Below are 13,044 nucleotides of genomic sequence, written 5' to 3' on the forward strand. Positions count from 1 at the left end.
TTCAAACGTGTGCAGAGGAGGGGTTGCTAGACTGATTTTTATTTTTCCCCGGAAAAAAGTGTTTCCAAGTTATAAAATATACAGCCCGAGTCTGAAGTGTAAGGCTTTCAAACGGAAAGCATAGATCTAAATTCAGTCCTTTTAGATTTGCTTGAATGTGCTTGGTGAGACGCTGTTTTGGTGTTTTATTGCATATGAGAGGATAATTTCTGGACATGTAAATAAAGGTGCTTTGCATGGGGGGAAAAACATAATATCTCGTTGTAGATGATGAATCACCTAGTGCAGAGGCAACCTATTCTATATTTTAATATAAATAGCATCGAAAAGTATTCATTCATTTATCCATTATTTCTCTTTATCTGTTTGTCCATCTGTCTGTCTGTCTATCTATCTATCTATCTATCTATCTATCTACTAAAATAGCGGATATATACACTACATAATACATATATTTGATCACTGTATATCCACATATATATACAGATGTATAAATATATACACAAATATGCATTTATATACACCCCTATATAAACTTACCAGGTTTGTATGTATACATGCATATTTAACGTGTAATATACATGTGCCTACATATGCAAGAATATATATAATTTACATATATAAGTGTGCCAATTTATGTATGTCAGTACATAGAAAAAGTTTTGTGTTCTGAGGTATATGTGTGCATATGTGCATGTATATGTACGTCTGTGCAACTGTGTATATGTATATATCTTTATATGCCTGTGCATAGGTCTAAGTCTATATATGTGTGTATATGTATATATAGTCACATATATGTCTGTAGATATATGTAACTATGTAACAGATAATGTTTTTTACTGTCCTATTGAGGCAGACTTCTGCAGCCTATTGTTTCAGACAACAGATATAAGTTGCGATGGAAGAGGAACGTCGGATTTGGTGTCTGTCCCCCATTTCCAATTATAGATGGATCATTACAGACAGAGAAGTACTGAGAATCCAGACATCTGCTCTTCACATGAATGCACTCACCTCCTAGAGAACAGCCTGCCATCATGCTCTGGAAACTGGTTGAAAATGTCAAGTATGAAGATATCTATGAGGTGAGTATATTATATGCATATGAGTAAGAGAGTATATGTATATTTAAATATACATCTACTATATAGATGTAGGTATGACTATATAATACAGATATAGCTCTGCATATACATACAGGCAGATATAGAGACGCATACACCAACAAATATATAGAGACGGGAAACCAAGAGTAAATGCTTAAATGCTTATTTATTTGCATATTTGTATTCAGCATGCCAAGTCCTAAACTTTTTTTTTTTTCCACGGAAAAGCTGTTTGATGCGATTTAAAACATCAAAGAAATGATCTGGGGGTTGGAATGAGGCAACTTAAAGGCAAGAGTTTAATTGTTTAGACCTCGAATTAAATATAATTCAATTAAATATGGACAAATGTCGAGAAAAAAAAAAAGCTGAAGATAGAAGAGAAACACAGTCTAGTATTCAGAGACTGGATACATTTCTTTCTTTCCTTCTTTTATTTTTATTTTGCACCCATTCTAAGCTCAACGTGAATGTGTAGGGGTTTTCTTTCTTTTTATTGTTTTCACAATCGGTTACGTTTTTTACCACTTTTCATACTTACATACCAATAGATATGATGTGCATGCGTATATATACTCACATTAACTAAGCGGCACATACATTCTTGCACTTATGTGAGTACACGCACTCGAATTGATACATTCAAGGCAGCTCCGCATAGACCGCGGACACGAAAAGTTGCGCGCTTTATTCAGACCTCCTCGTTATTTCCGAGGTCAAAAAAGCAGACCAAGAGAGAAAAAAAAATCACAGCGCAAACACCACGAAACCTTTCTTAATTTCACACAGTTTCCTGACCCGGATCTTTCCCAAACGGGCTCCGCGAATTTATTTCTTGTAAGTTGACTAGCGTGCTGAATTTGCTTTGAAACAGGAAAGAAAAGGGGAAAAAAAAAAAACATAAAGGTGTAAGGAAAGGCGTTTTGCAAAATTATATTTTCCTTTTTTTAATTTTTATTTGTTAATTCGGGGGAGGCATTTGCGGCAGGGGAGGGAGGAGATTTTCAGAAGGGCGCAATCCGCCGCCACCAACGCGGGGGTTGAGCCGTGGGGAGGCGGCCGGGCAGGGGCTGCGGACCGGGCTGGGAGCGGGCCAGGAGCTGGAGACCGCACAGGGAACGGGAGCGCACCCCGGGGAAGCGTCGTCGGGGCCGCACCGACCCCAGGCTCGGTCGCGCCTCCCGCATCCCTCCCCTCCGGGAGCGCGTTCGCACTTACAGCGGGTAAATTCCCGAGGAAAAAAAAAACAGAGGGAAAAAAAAACGGAGGAAGAGACAGAGGGGAGGGCACAGCTCCGGCTTTTCGTGGCCGGAGAAAGGACGGGACGAAGGGAAGCGGGGGAAAAAAGGTTCCACCAACCGCACGGGAGAAATGTCTCCGCTCCTCAAAGCTGCCGTCAGGCTAATTATCAACTGGCAAAGCCCAGCACATGCAGAATGAGCACAGCCCGGCGTGTGCGTGTCTGTGTGTGTCCCGCCGGCGATCAGCCCGCTGAGCCCTCATTGCTTTTCCCTCCCCGTCCCCAGGCACAGCCTGGTCATTGTCTGTGCCCGCAGCAGCAGGCGACAAAACATCTCCCCTTTCTAGCCAGTGAGGCCGGGGAATGCCGGGGATTTGGGGTTTTGGTTTGTGTTATTTTTCTTTTTTCTTTCTTTTTTTTTTTTTTTTCCACCGTCCTTTTGAAGAGGATTTTTAAGCTGCTGTGTGTTTTAGGGACACTCGTGTTTCCAGGTTGCCGTGGGAGAGAGGCAGAGGTGGGGGAGTGGTTTGGTGAGCTTTGAGGGTCTACCCTAACTCGGGGGTGCGCTCCAAAACAGTAACAGTAACGTGTAGCCAAAAAAAAAAAAAAAAAAAATTAAAAAGGGAAAGAAAAGGGTTTTTTGTGTGCTTTTTTTAAGAGCTGAAGCCTTCCAGATATATCTCAAAATAGATATGTACAATGTTTCTCTTTTTTCCAATTTATAATTAACAACACGATGGCAAGGGCGTCTCAGCCACTTAATCTGTTCTTAAACCAAAAGTGTGTGTATGTGTGTGCGGCGGGGGCAGGGGGGTGGGGGTGCTGCTCTGGGAAGTGTGAGTCTATTTAGGAAGGAACGTAAGTTGAACTTTAACAGAAATGGCAGACAGTCCAGTTGAACGGGTTCCTGCAACATCAAAAAGGTTTTATATCGCCCCTGGCTTTGCCTCAAAACTATAAATTTACTATCCCTTAAAATTCACTGCATACACTTACTTTGGGGTGAAAACCGGGAGATATATGTGTGTATATAAATATTTTTTTTTTCATATCGGGTGGGAGGAACAGAACTCAGAAAAGAAGTGGAGCCCAACTTCACGTAGATTCAAGTATTTATTTGACTATTGCGAATAAGTACGATTTGTAACATGCACCAGAAGGGCTTAATCTCCGCTGAAAATGTTAAAGGGACCGCACATAAAAAAAAAAAAAAGACTCTTTTTCCTTTTTATTTGTTAAAAAGGAAAAAAAAAAAAGCACAAAAACCTACAAGAACAAAAGCACCAAAGGCAATCAATTCCTCGTATTAGGAATGTATAATTAAGTGGTACCAAAAAAAAAAATAAATAAAGGAAATATGGTTTTTTTCTTCTTCGCCTCTAGCATTGCTTCCTCTCACTTCCTTGCTCCAGCTCAGCAGTGTCTACTTTCCTCATCTTCCTCCGCTCGAGTTAATTGAAGTTATGCCTCTGCCTTGCTAAACTTTTTCCCTCCTCTCCCTCTCCCCAAACTCTGCCTCTGCCAGCCCCCCTCGTCTGATTACATCTAGTAATTCTCCACTGAATGAACGTCATTTACAATAGTAGGGGAGCTCTCGAGCTGGCTGCCAGCTTCACGCTCCATTTGGTCCTGCATTCTCCCTTTAAAGTAGTCGTGTAATATTAATAGTCATGAATATCAATTATTATGAGGCGGTGTAGAGAAGGAAAGGGAGGAAGGGGTAGCGGAGCAGTCTGAGCCTAGCCTTGGGTTGAAGAGGATTGTATCTGCGAGCTCAAAGAAAAAAAAAAAACAAAAACAAAAAAAAAAAAAAAAGGAAAAAAAAAGCCAAAAGAAAAAAGAAAACAGAAAGAAAGAAAAGAAGGAAAAAAAAAAAGAAAGAGAGGGAGGGGTAAATCATATATGTAGATAGAGGTTTCCAGGCTCGGTTTTGGGGGCATTCGTCTTTTTTTTTTTTTCTTCTTTTTTTTTGATGGATAGACTTCGAAATATCTCAAGCTGTTCTCCTGTGTCCAACACGTCCCTTTGCAGATCTCCTTGATATTTTTCCCTCCAGTTATTAGTATTATCAACATTCTTTTATTTTTAGCTATTACAAGACTTTTTTTATTTCCAGATGTTAGTCCACACCTATTCCGCCATGGTGAGTTTGGATCCATGTTGTACTAGAATTGCATGTTCTCTCTCGATCTGTTGTCTCTCTCTCTCTCCCTCTCTCTCTCTTTTTAAACGCCTTTGGCTTGGTAATTTAGCACAATAATTGGAGGAGGCTTGCAGCTGCTTCTCCCTTTTTGCATTGTGTGTTCTCGATTTGAGCTAGGGGAGTTTGAGGGGGGGAGAACGGGGGGGGGGGCAAACTTTTTTTCCTGTTTTGTTTTTTTTTTTTTTTTTTTTAAACCATGTGTGCCATTGCTTGTGGGGGTTTGAGCTGCACTTTGTGGAACAGATATTTTTCTTGTTTACTTTAGCCTCGCAGCTTCAGCGCGGTGGAGTTGGACAAAACTCCTCTCCCACCTTCTCTCTGAAGCCTCCACACACTACCCCCCCCCCGCCACGTCCTTCCACACACCCCAAAGACTTTTCATTACAATTAACCCCCACCCCATTTTCCGGAATATCATATTGGAAAAGGAAACAAAAGACACTGGAAGTTGCTGCAGAAATCATAGCGACTGGATTTGTTCAATACCGATGTTTCATTTTCGATTTTTTTAATTTTAATTTTTTAGAGGCGAACTCTCTTTATACGAAGAACCCCCGTGATTTTTATGCTATTTTTTTCAAGTCCTTTTTCGCAGAACTTCTTACCTCGGAGTCCTCCGAGAAGTGCAACTTTCCTTTTGGTCTTTTCCACGTGAAGATGAGTTGGTGATTTTTGAGTTTTAGGACTTCAGCAAAGGGAATAAACATATGTTTGGAAACTTTAAACAGGACAAGGGGTCGGTTGTTTGGAACGATGAGTGGTTTGGGGGTTCTTAATTATTATTATTATTATTATTTTTTTAATCTTTCTTTTTATTTGGGGGCTGCTGGAGGGGGAATCGTGCTCCTGAACTGATGTTACAGATCATGCTCGCATATGGAGCACTAGACTTGCATTTTTAATTTTGACATTTAGCATTTCTCTCTCACACGCCCCCCTTGCCTCTTCTTGATAGTTATTGGGAATAGACACGATGTGGGTGCGAAACACCGGAATATTTCTAATCTGCGGCTGTGGAGTGGAACAGATCAGAACGTTAGTTTACAACTGTTTACGTGTTTATTTTGGGGTGGGATTGTTCTCCTTTTATTTATTGGTTTTTTTTTAAAGGTCCTCTTTTTTGTTGTTGTTGTCGTTTTTCTTTCATTCCGCTTGTAGGACCGGCATGATGGAGTGCCCAGCCACAGTTCCAGGCTGTCCCAGCTGGGATCCGTCTCCCAGGGACCCTACTCCAGCGCTCCTCCGCTCTCTCATACCCCATCCTCGGATTTCCAGCCGCCTTATTTCCCACCCCCTTACCAGCCTCTTCCTTACCACCAAAGCCAGGACCCTTACTCCCATGTCAATGACCCCTACTCCCTAAACCCCTTGCATCAACCCCAGCAACACCCCTGGGGACAGAGGCAGAGGCAAGAGGTGGGATCAGAAACCGGGTCGCTGCTGCCACAGCCTCGGGCCGCCCTGCCCCAGCTTTCGGGACTGGACCCCAGGCGGGACTACCACTCAGTAAGGAGGCCAGATGTCCTTCTACATTCAGCTCACCATGGCCTTGACTCTGGCATGGGGGACAGCCTTTCTCTGCATGGCATCGGACACCCAGGGATGGAGGAGGTCCAGGTAAGGTACCGCGGTTCTTTCTCCTTGGGCAATACAAGATGCCTTCCAGGCTTCATCCCTCGGCTAGAAATGATCCGTGAGGGTTCTACAGCAATACTGCTGTGGGTTACCATGCTTTTTTTTTTCCTCACTGGGATTATAGCTGTGATACTCCCCCTTCTCGACATGTTTTTTTTAAAGATAATTTATCTTACTGATGTCACGCACCGGCTCTGCTCTGCAAACCCTCCCCTACATGGCAAGCCAGCAGAATGCAGGGGGGAAGGCAGACACACTAAATATTCCACGTGTTTCAGAAGCTGGCGAAGTTTAAGCCTCGCTTTTCAAATTCCAGTTATTTCCCATGCAATCCCAACCCTCCTCCCGCCCCTCCCTTCCCCCCACCCCGCCAATTTCCTGCAGTTCAGTCATTTTGATGAAACTGTCAAATTGCTACATTTTTCATCCGTGAGGAAGAGAAAATATAAACAAAACCCAAACCAAAAGCAATAACCGGTGATCAGGAACAAGTCAACCTCTCTTTTTTTTTTTTTTGGGGGGGAGGGTGTAGTTGGTAGGGTAGCACTGATTGTAAATAGTTTTATTCCCTCTTTTGGGTAACAAAGAAGTTTCACCGGGCTCATAGCATGCTATTGCCCAGCCTTCCCTCATCCCACGCGAGACTCATCATCACGTGTTATTTCCTAAAAACAGAAAGGCCCTTAACAGCTTCGGTGTTGGGGTGTTTGCACCTTGCTGGAGCAAGGCATGGATCTCCAGGGACCAGGTCCTGCATTAGGTTTCACTAATCGGGATTTAGGGGTTACCCTCGATTTTCTTTCTTTTTTTCTTTTTTTTTTTTTTCCAAATTTGTATATCACGTGTGCCATGAATATATAGATTTAAACTTGGAATAGATAAAGATATGAATGACTGGATGAAATACGGACTTCCAAGTTACAAAGGGAAAAAAGGAGAGAGGAGAAGGATGAGAAGGAAAAAAATAGCCTTGAAAAAGGATCTTGCTGAACATTACAGGAATCAGCGGCAGAGAAGTGGGGGGGTGTTATTGCATTGATTTGAGATTCGTTTTAGGGCTACACAGGAAAATCGAGCTTTGCTGGGGCTAGTTGCTTTACGAACAGAAAGGTTTTTCTGGTTGAAGACTCCGAGCTGAGTGGCCGCCGGGTCTCTGGTTTCTGTGGGTTTCCAAGCTGGTTTTGAGACCTGGGGGCAGCCCCTGACCCCCCACGGGCGCGATGCGCAGGTCTGGTCTCGCATTCCTGGTTCAGGCAAATTGGCTTGCGGGTCAAGGCGAGTTTTACCTCCGCGAATGCAGAAAGGGGATCGTTTTCTGTCTTTCTCTCTGCAAGCGATAGATGTTAACTACTGTTTGTGCTTTGGTACTTACACATTTCCCCAAAAGCCGGTAATTGCTCTTGTGAGAAGGAGGGAGAAGCGCAAAGGAAAGGGAAAAAAAAATATGAAATAAAAGGGAGAAAGAACAAAAGGAAGAAGAAAAAGAAGAAGAGGTAGAGAGAAGGAAAGGAGTGAAAAAAGAGAAGGAAGAAAAAGATGGGGAGATAGAGAAAGGGAGAAAGAGAGAGAAAGAAAGAGATAGAGAAGGAGGGAGAGAAAAAAGAAGAAGAAAAGAGGAAAGAAAGGAAAGAGAAGAAAGAAAAGAAAGAAAAGAAGAAAGGAAAAGAAAAAAGATAAATAAAAGAAAGGAAAAAAGAAAAGGAGAAAGAAAATAAAAGAAAAAGAAAGAAAAGGGGAAAGAAAAAAAAAGAAAGACAAGGAAGGAAATAGAAAAAGAAAGGGGAAAAGAAAGGAAACGAAAGAGAAGGAAAGAAGAGTCCTGTTCAGCTCAAATAAAGCAACTCTCCCTCCCGTTTCCAATAAAACATCCCTTTTGTGGTCAGGGCACAGCACCCACGGAAGAGGCTCCCCCCGACATCACCGAACGCAGCGCTGAGCCCCCGGTCACCGGCCACCCGCTCGTCCGGGCATGGCGGTGGGGATGGGCCGGGCTAAACGAGGTTGTGGGCCAGCAAGTCTGGGGTTCTTGTTTTGGGGTGCTGAGGCCACTTGGAAATGAAACAGGCCTTTTATTTCTAAAAGTTTTGGTCTCAGGCTGGAAAAGGAGGGGGAGAGGGAAAGGAGGGTATCCCAAGGAGAAACACTTGAAGGAAGAAGTGTCCAACTACAACTTAGCACAGGCAGGAGGGAAAACAGCCCAGGACTCGCTCCTACCGTTCAGCGTTTTCTATTCGTGTTCCCTCGCTAGTGACAGATGAGGCTGGGCAGTTTTCCACTCTGATTTTTAATACGAAATTATGTTAGATACAAGGATTCATTTCTAGCTACAGGGATTCCTATTTAGGCGACATATACTTATTATCCACCAATGTAATTTGGACTTTTTTAGTCCAAAAAGTTGAAGCAATATCTAGGTATATAGTTGTATAAAGACGTGTCTCTTTGCTTTAGCTCATGCATGTCTGATCAAATACGTGCCACGAGAATGGGTTGGGCTGACAAGGGAGAACGAGACAGAGGAAAAGAGTGCGTGACAGAAAGAAACAGTGGTTATTTTATAAACATCAAATCCAGGCCATGTGTGAGCCGTTGTCCAGGGGTAGAATTAAAGTGATTGTAACACGATAGCGCCCTGTTATTGTAAACAGGACGTATTGTATTGCTATTGCTGCCCCTTTCGAGAGGAATTTTCAATCTGCGATTTACAGCCCTCAGACAGGGAACAGAGAATCCAAGACGTACTTATTGAAAACAAATTTACATCATCTAATAGGGACTCTGAAAGCATTACAACGCCTTTTTTTTTTGCTTTGATTTGGTTGGTTTGTTTATTCCACGGCGAGGCGAAAATAGGGTTGTTCTAGTCAAAGATAGAATAAAGAGCATATAAAGGGGGAAATCTAGATTCTTTAGCCTCTTTAAAGGAAACCAAAAAGATCAATCTTCAGAGTTTTTCCTTGGATATATCCCTAGCTGTTGGATAAATTGTATATATACGGTTTACGGGAAGCTCTGTGCTATCAGATTTCTGGAGAAGGGGTGGGAGGGGAATCTTCCTCTTTAAATTTTCTAAGTATATCTGAAAACTCATCACCTTTTCCCTCCCTGCACACACATCTCCACTCCTCCTCCTCCTCCTCCTCCTCACTCACACTGCCGTCCCCGCTCCTATGTGCTAGTGAGCGGCACGGAAAGTTAAGTTACACCAAAACACCCAAGTCTCTTATAAAGTAACCCCTGGTATCACTTTTAACTAAAGAAGTCTAGTAATTAAAAGTCTGAGTTGTTTTTCCACGTTTCCGCATGCAGTCCTAATTAAATCTTTACGATCCTCTCTGTGACTATTAACTGCCAGCATGCTGAGCGAATATCCTGTACAAAAACCCAGCAGGAGGGCGTAATTAGATAGAAAATCAGACAGGAGTCTTCTCATTAACTACAACAACTAACCCACGTTGCTGATGGAGCGAGCGGAGGGCACGCACACACATAAAGTGTGTGCGCAGTCATAGACTCCAGAGATAAGGTGAGATAAGAAGGGGAAAAATGTGTATAAAAAAGAGAAAGGGAAAGATGGCGTTTCATATTTACCTCCAATTTTGTGCCATCGAGGAGCATCACGATGCACCCCAGCTGGCTGCAGGATTTACTCATCATCCCTCTTTGGGAGCTGCTCAGGGAAAGGAGGGAAGACTTTGTAATTTTATTTTGTGCCCTTTAGGTATGAAGCCTATTGATTATGAGAGAGAGGCACAGCCACGCACAAACACACAGCATAAGGAACCGTTGTGTGTGCACTCGTTTGAGTGGGTATTCGAGGAAAATGAAAGGAAAGACCTCAAGAAAATATTGTTCCGTCACATTTTGGGGAAATGTAATTTTCTCCTAAATCATATTCCATCTTGAACGTCTCCGCTGAGTCGATAGAGAGACGGAGATAAGGGCTGGATCCGGATAAGTACAGCCTCTCCGTGTAGCAAAGATAAAGTTAAAATAATAAGGGGGGGAATCGTCGCTTTGCTGTGAAGATGTTTTCCTTATCATGGAAAAAATGTGACAACTCCCCAAATACGCAATAACCCTGAGAAACCCAAACCCTAAATAGTAATGAGAAAAGTAAAATAACAAACCCAAGAAACCCACAGGTCCTCCCTCTCAGAAACCCACATTTTTCTCTGAAATGGAACCTCTCATAATTCTTATGACACTTCTCTTTGGGAGACTCTTATACTCTGCTGCCCGCTGATTCAGCGGTAGTTTTTGTTTGTTTTGTTGACTTTGTATACCCCACTTTCGGGTTGAGAAACGAAAGCCAGCATTTGCTCTGTCCTCCTTGCCTGTCTTTGTTCTCTCCCCTGATGAAGAAGTTAATGCCATAATAACAGGTGTGCTCCTAAGCTGGCTGGTAAAATCAAAGAAAAAAAGAAAGAAAGAAAAAAAAAGGTGTGGAGCAGAAAGCTTTGAAAATGAGATCGGGGGACTTTTTCTAGGCAATCAATTTAATAGTTCATACTTTTGATAATGTATATTCCCACTCCCTCCTCTCTGTCCCCACTCATTCAGACCATGGAAGCAACCTCGGGAGCTGTAAATCTCTTTCTGCTTGTACCCTGTACGATGTGGGCGTTGCACCGCACTCCGAATTGCTCAGGCTTTAATTAAAAGTCCATAATGTAAACTATTATATATAAAAAGTAAATGGCCCTTGAATTATTAAGATGTAGCAGGGTTAAACAGACAAACAAAACAAAGCAAAAAAAAAGAGTGGGAGGAGGAGAGGAAAGGAGAGGGAGAATTTAAGTTGTCCTTAATCGTCTTCATTTATGTCACGCAATAGATCTTGCAGATGTTGCCAGATTGCCAGATTTTCAAAGAAAGAAATATAAAGCTTTATCGAATGCAAAGAAGTCTATGTGATATCTGTGTTTTATAAGACAACAAAACCAGTATTGCATCCCACATGCTTCACACCTTCTTTCTTTCTTTTTTTTTTTTTTTTTTTTTTTATTAGAAGACTATATGATTTGTAAGAATTTCATTTCCTTGTCGATTTGGGGGAATAATAATAACAATAATAATAATATAATCCCTCCTCCCCTAGTGAATTAATATAAATGGAAATAACAGAAACTCCAGTTTGAAATGACATGATTTATGTGCGCGATTCTTTAATATCCAGTCAATTTGAATAGTGATGTTTTTATATCCACAGTCAGTTGAAGATGCCAATAACAGCGGTATGAACTTATTGGACCAGTCTGTCATTAAAAAAGGTATGGATTATTCCAACAAGCTAGACAAACTTTTACTGTGTAGCAATATCTTCATGATATGTTTTTACTTTGAGTCAATTAATTTGTGCGGGAAGCAGACGTACATGGCAGCAAGATGAATAGTTGATTGGATCGGCAGATAGAAGGAAGGGGAAAGGAAAGAGATGCGAAAGTAAGAGTGGACATTCCCCCCTCCCCCGTTCTTCAAAGGGTTTAATTACACAAATGCTCTCAGATGGAGCACCCCACGCTCAAATGCAGTTTCCACGCCCCCCCCACCCCGCCTCGCCCCCCGATAGTCCTCGGTGGGGACCCTTTGGCTTTTAATGGGGGAAGGGGTTTGGTTCCCTTTGGGGCTTAAATGCATTTCCCAGGCGAATCAAACGTGAAGGGGAGAGAAAGAAATGCCGGTGGAGAGGCAGCCCCGACCTCCTTTCCCCCTTGCCCCAAGAAACCCCCCTTCCCCGTGCCGGTTTTTTAAATCTTCTTACATATGCGCACATGATTTAGTGTAACTGCAGAATCACCCCATACTGTTAAAGGGAATGTGATATTAACAAATGTTTGCAGTCTCTTGTACAGCTGTAAGCAAAATAATTAACTAATTAAACTAATTAAATGTAATTACAATAACTCATTTTGGGCGTATTGCAGCTGCTTAATTTTTTTACATTTCTCTGACAGTCACTCGAAGATGCTTGGCGATTAGTGTTGTGTTATGCTGATAGACATTAAACAGATCACACACTGCAAATGTAGGGAAAGCTATCTTTAATTATCTAAGGAGTTTCTATTTCTAGATTCAATTTTAAGTACCAGAGATGAGGCTTAGAAATGCCGTCCCTTATGCTTCCTATCAACAGCACTTATCTCCAGGACCTTCTTATTTGTCAAATGTGCACAAATGCTTTAATAGAGATCTTCTAGAATGTAAAGCAAAGTAACAGGGAGGGTGTTTATTTAAAACGTGTTCAAGGCAGCATGGGGTCCTTCAGTGTATTTATTTTTTTTTTAGTTTAAATCCTCATGTACAACAGTCTCGCACACATACACTATCAAGTTCTACTTATTTGAGGGAGGACAGATGAAAACTTGAAGACCATTTGGCAGAATCATTGATGACCACCGGCTGAAAAGTCAAAGCTGTTTTAGAGAAACAGAAAATTACTTACATTAAAAAAAAAAAAAAAAAAAAAAGGGAAAAAAAAGTTATTTCTCTTGGTTTAGTTCAGTTTGGATGTTTAGCAGGTTTTCCTCTCAGGGTCTGTAACCTGATGGTTTTGGGATGTATTTTTCTCTCTCTCTTTTTTGTTTTTCTCACTTACCTCCCCTCCCCACCCCCTCTTGACACCTCGTACACGGTGTTTTCTCTTGGGTGTATTTCATTAATTGGTGCTTGATTTGTGGTTGAGTCATTTTTTTCTAACGTTGCTCCGTGCTCTCATTCGCCTTTCGCAACGTGTTTTTTTCATTTTTTCGCAGAACTCTTTCTGTTGATCGCCTAGTCTAAAATATTACCTTTTACCCCCTCTTTCTCCCTCAGTGTCTTTCCCTCCTTCACATGACGAGGACAGGAGGGACATT

General features: G+C 42.0%; 1 protein-coding gene across 6 annotated transcripts in view; it reads left to right on the forward strand.

Moving 5' to 3' along the window:
• The first annotated feature begins 859 nt into the window (after positions 1-859).
• Positions 860-13,044, forward strand: part of TFAP2B (transcription factor AP-2 beta) — a 33,448-nt gene continuing 21,263 nt past the window's right edge. For 2 of the 6 annotated variants that reach the window (XM_071807135.1, XM_071807136.1), the window contains exons 1-4: positions 860-1,088; positions 4,466-4,492; positions 5,711-6,169; positions 11,400-11,460. In XM_071807135.1, coding sequence (XP_071663236.1) covers positions 1,008-1,088; positions 4,466-4,492; positions 5,711-6,169; positions 11,400-11,460 — 628 coding nt within the window. In that variant the 5' untranslated portion in view covers positions 860-1,007. The remainder of the gene's footprint in view (positions 1,089-4,465; positions 4,493-5,710; positions 6,170-11,399; positions 11,461-13,044) is intronic. The other 4 variants (XM_071807138.1, XM_065834725.2, XM_071807137.1 and 1 more) reach the window with 4 other exon arrangements.

Source organism: Patagioenas fasciata, chromosome 3 (assembly GCF_037038585.1).
Source record: "Patagioenas fasciata isolate bPatFas1 chromosome 3, bPatFas1.hap1, whole genome shotgun sequence".
NCBI classification, from domain to species: Eukaryota; Metazoa; Chordata; class Aves; order Columbiformes; family Columbidae; genus Patagioenas; species Patagioenas fasciata.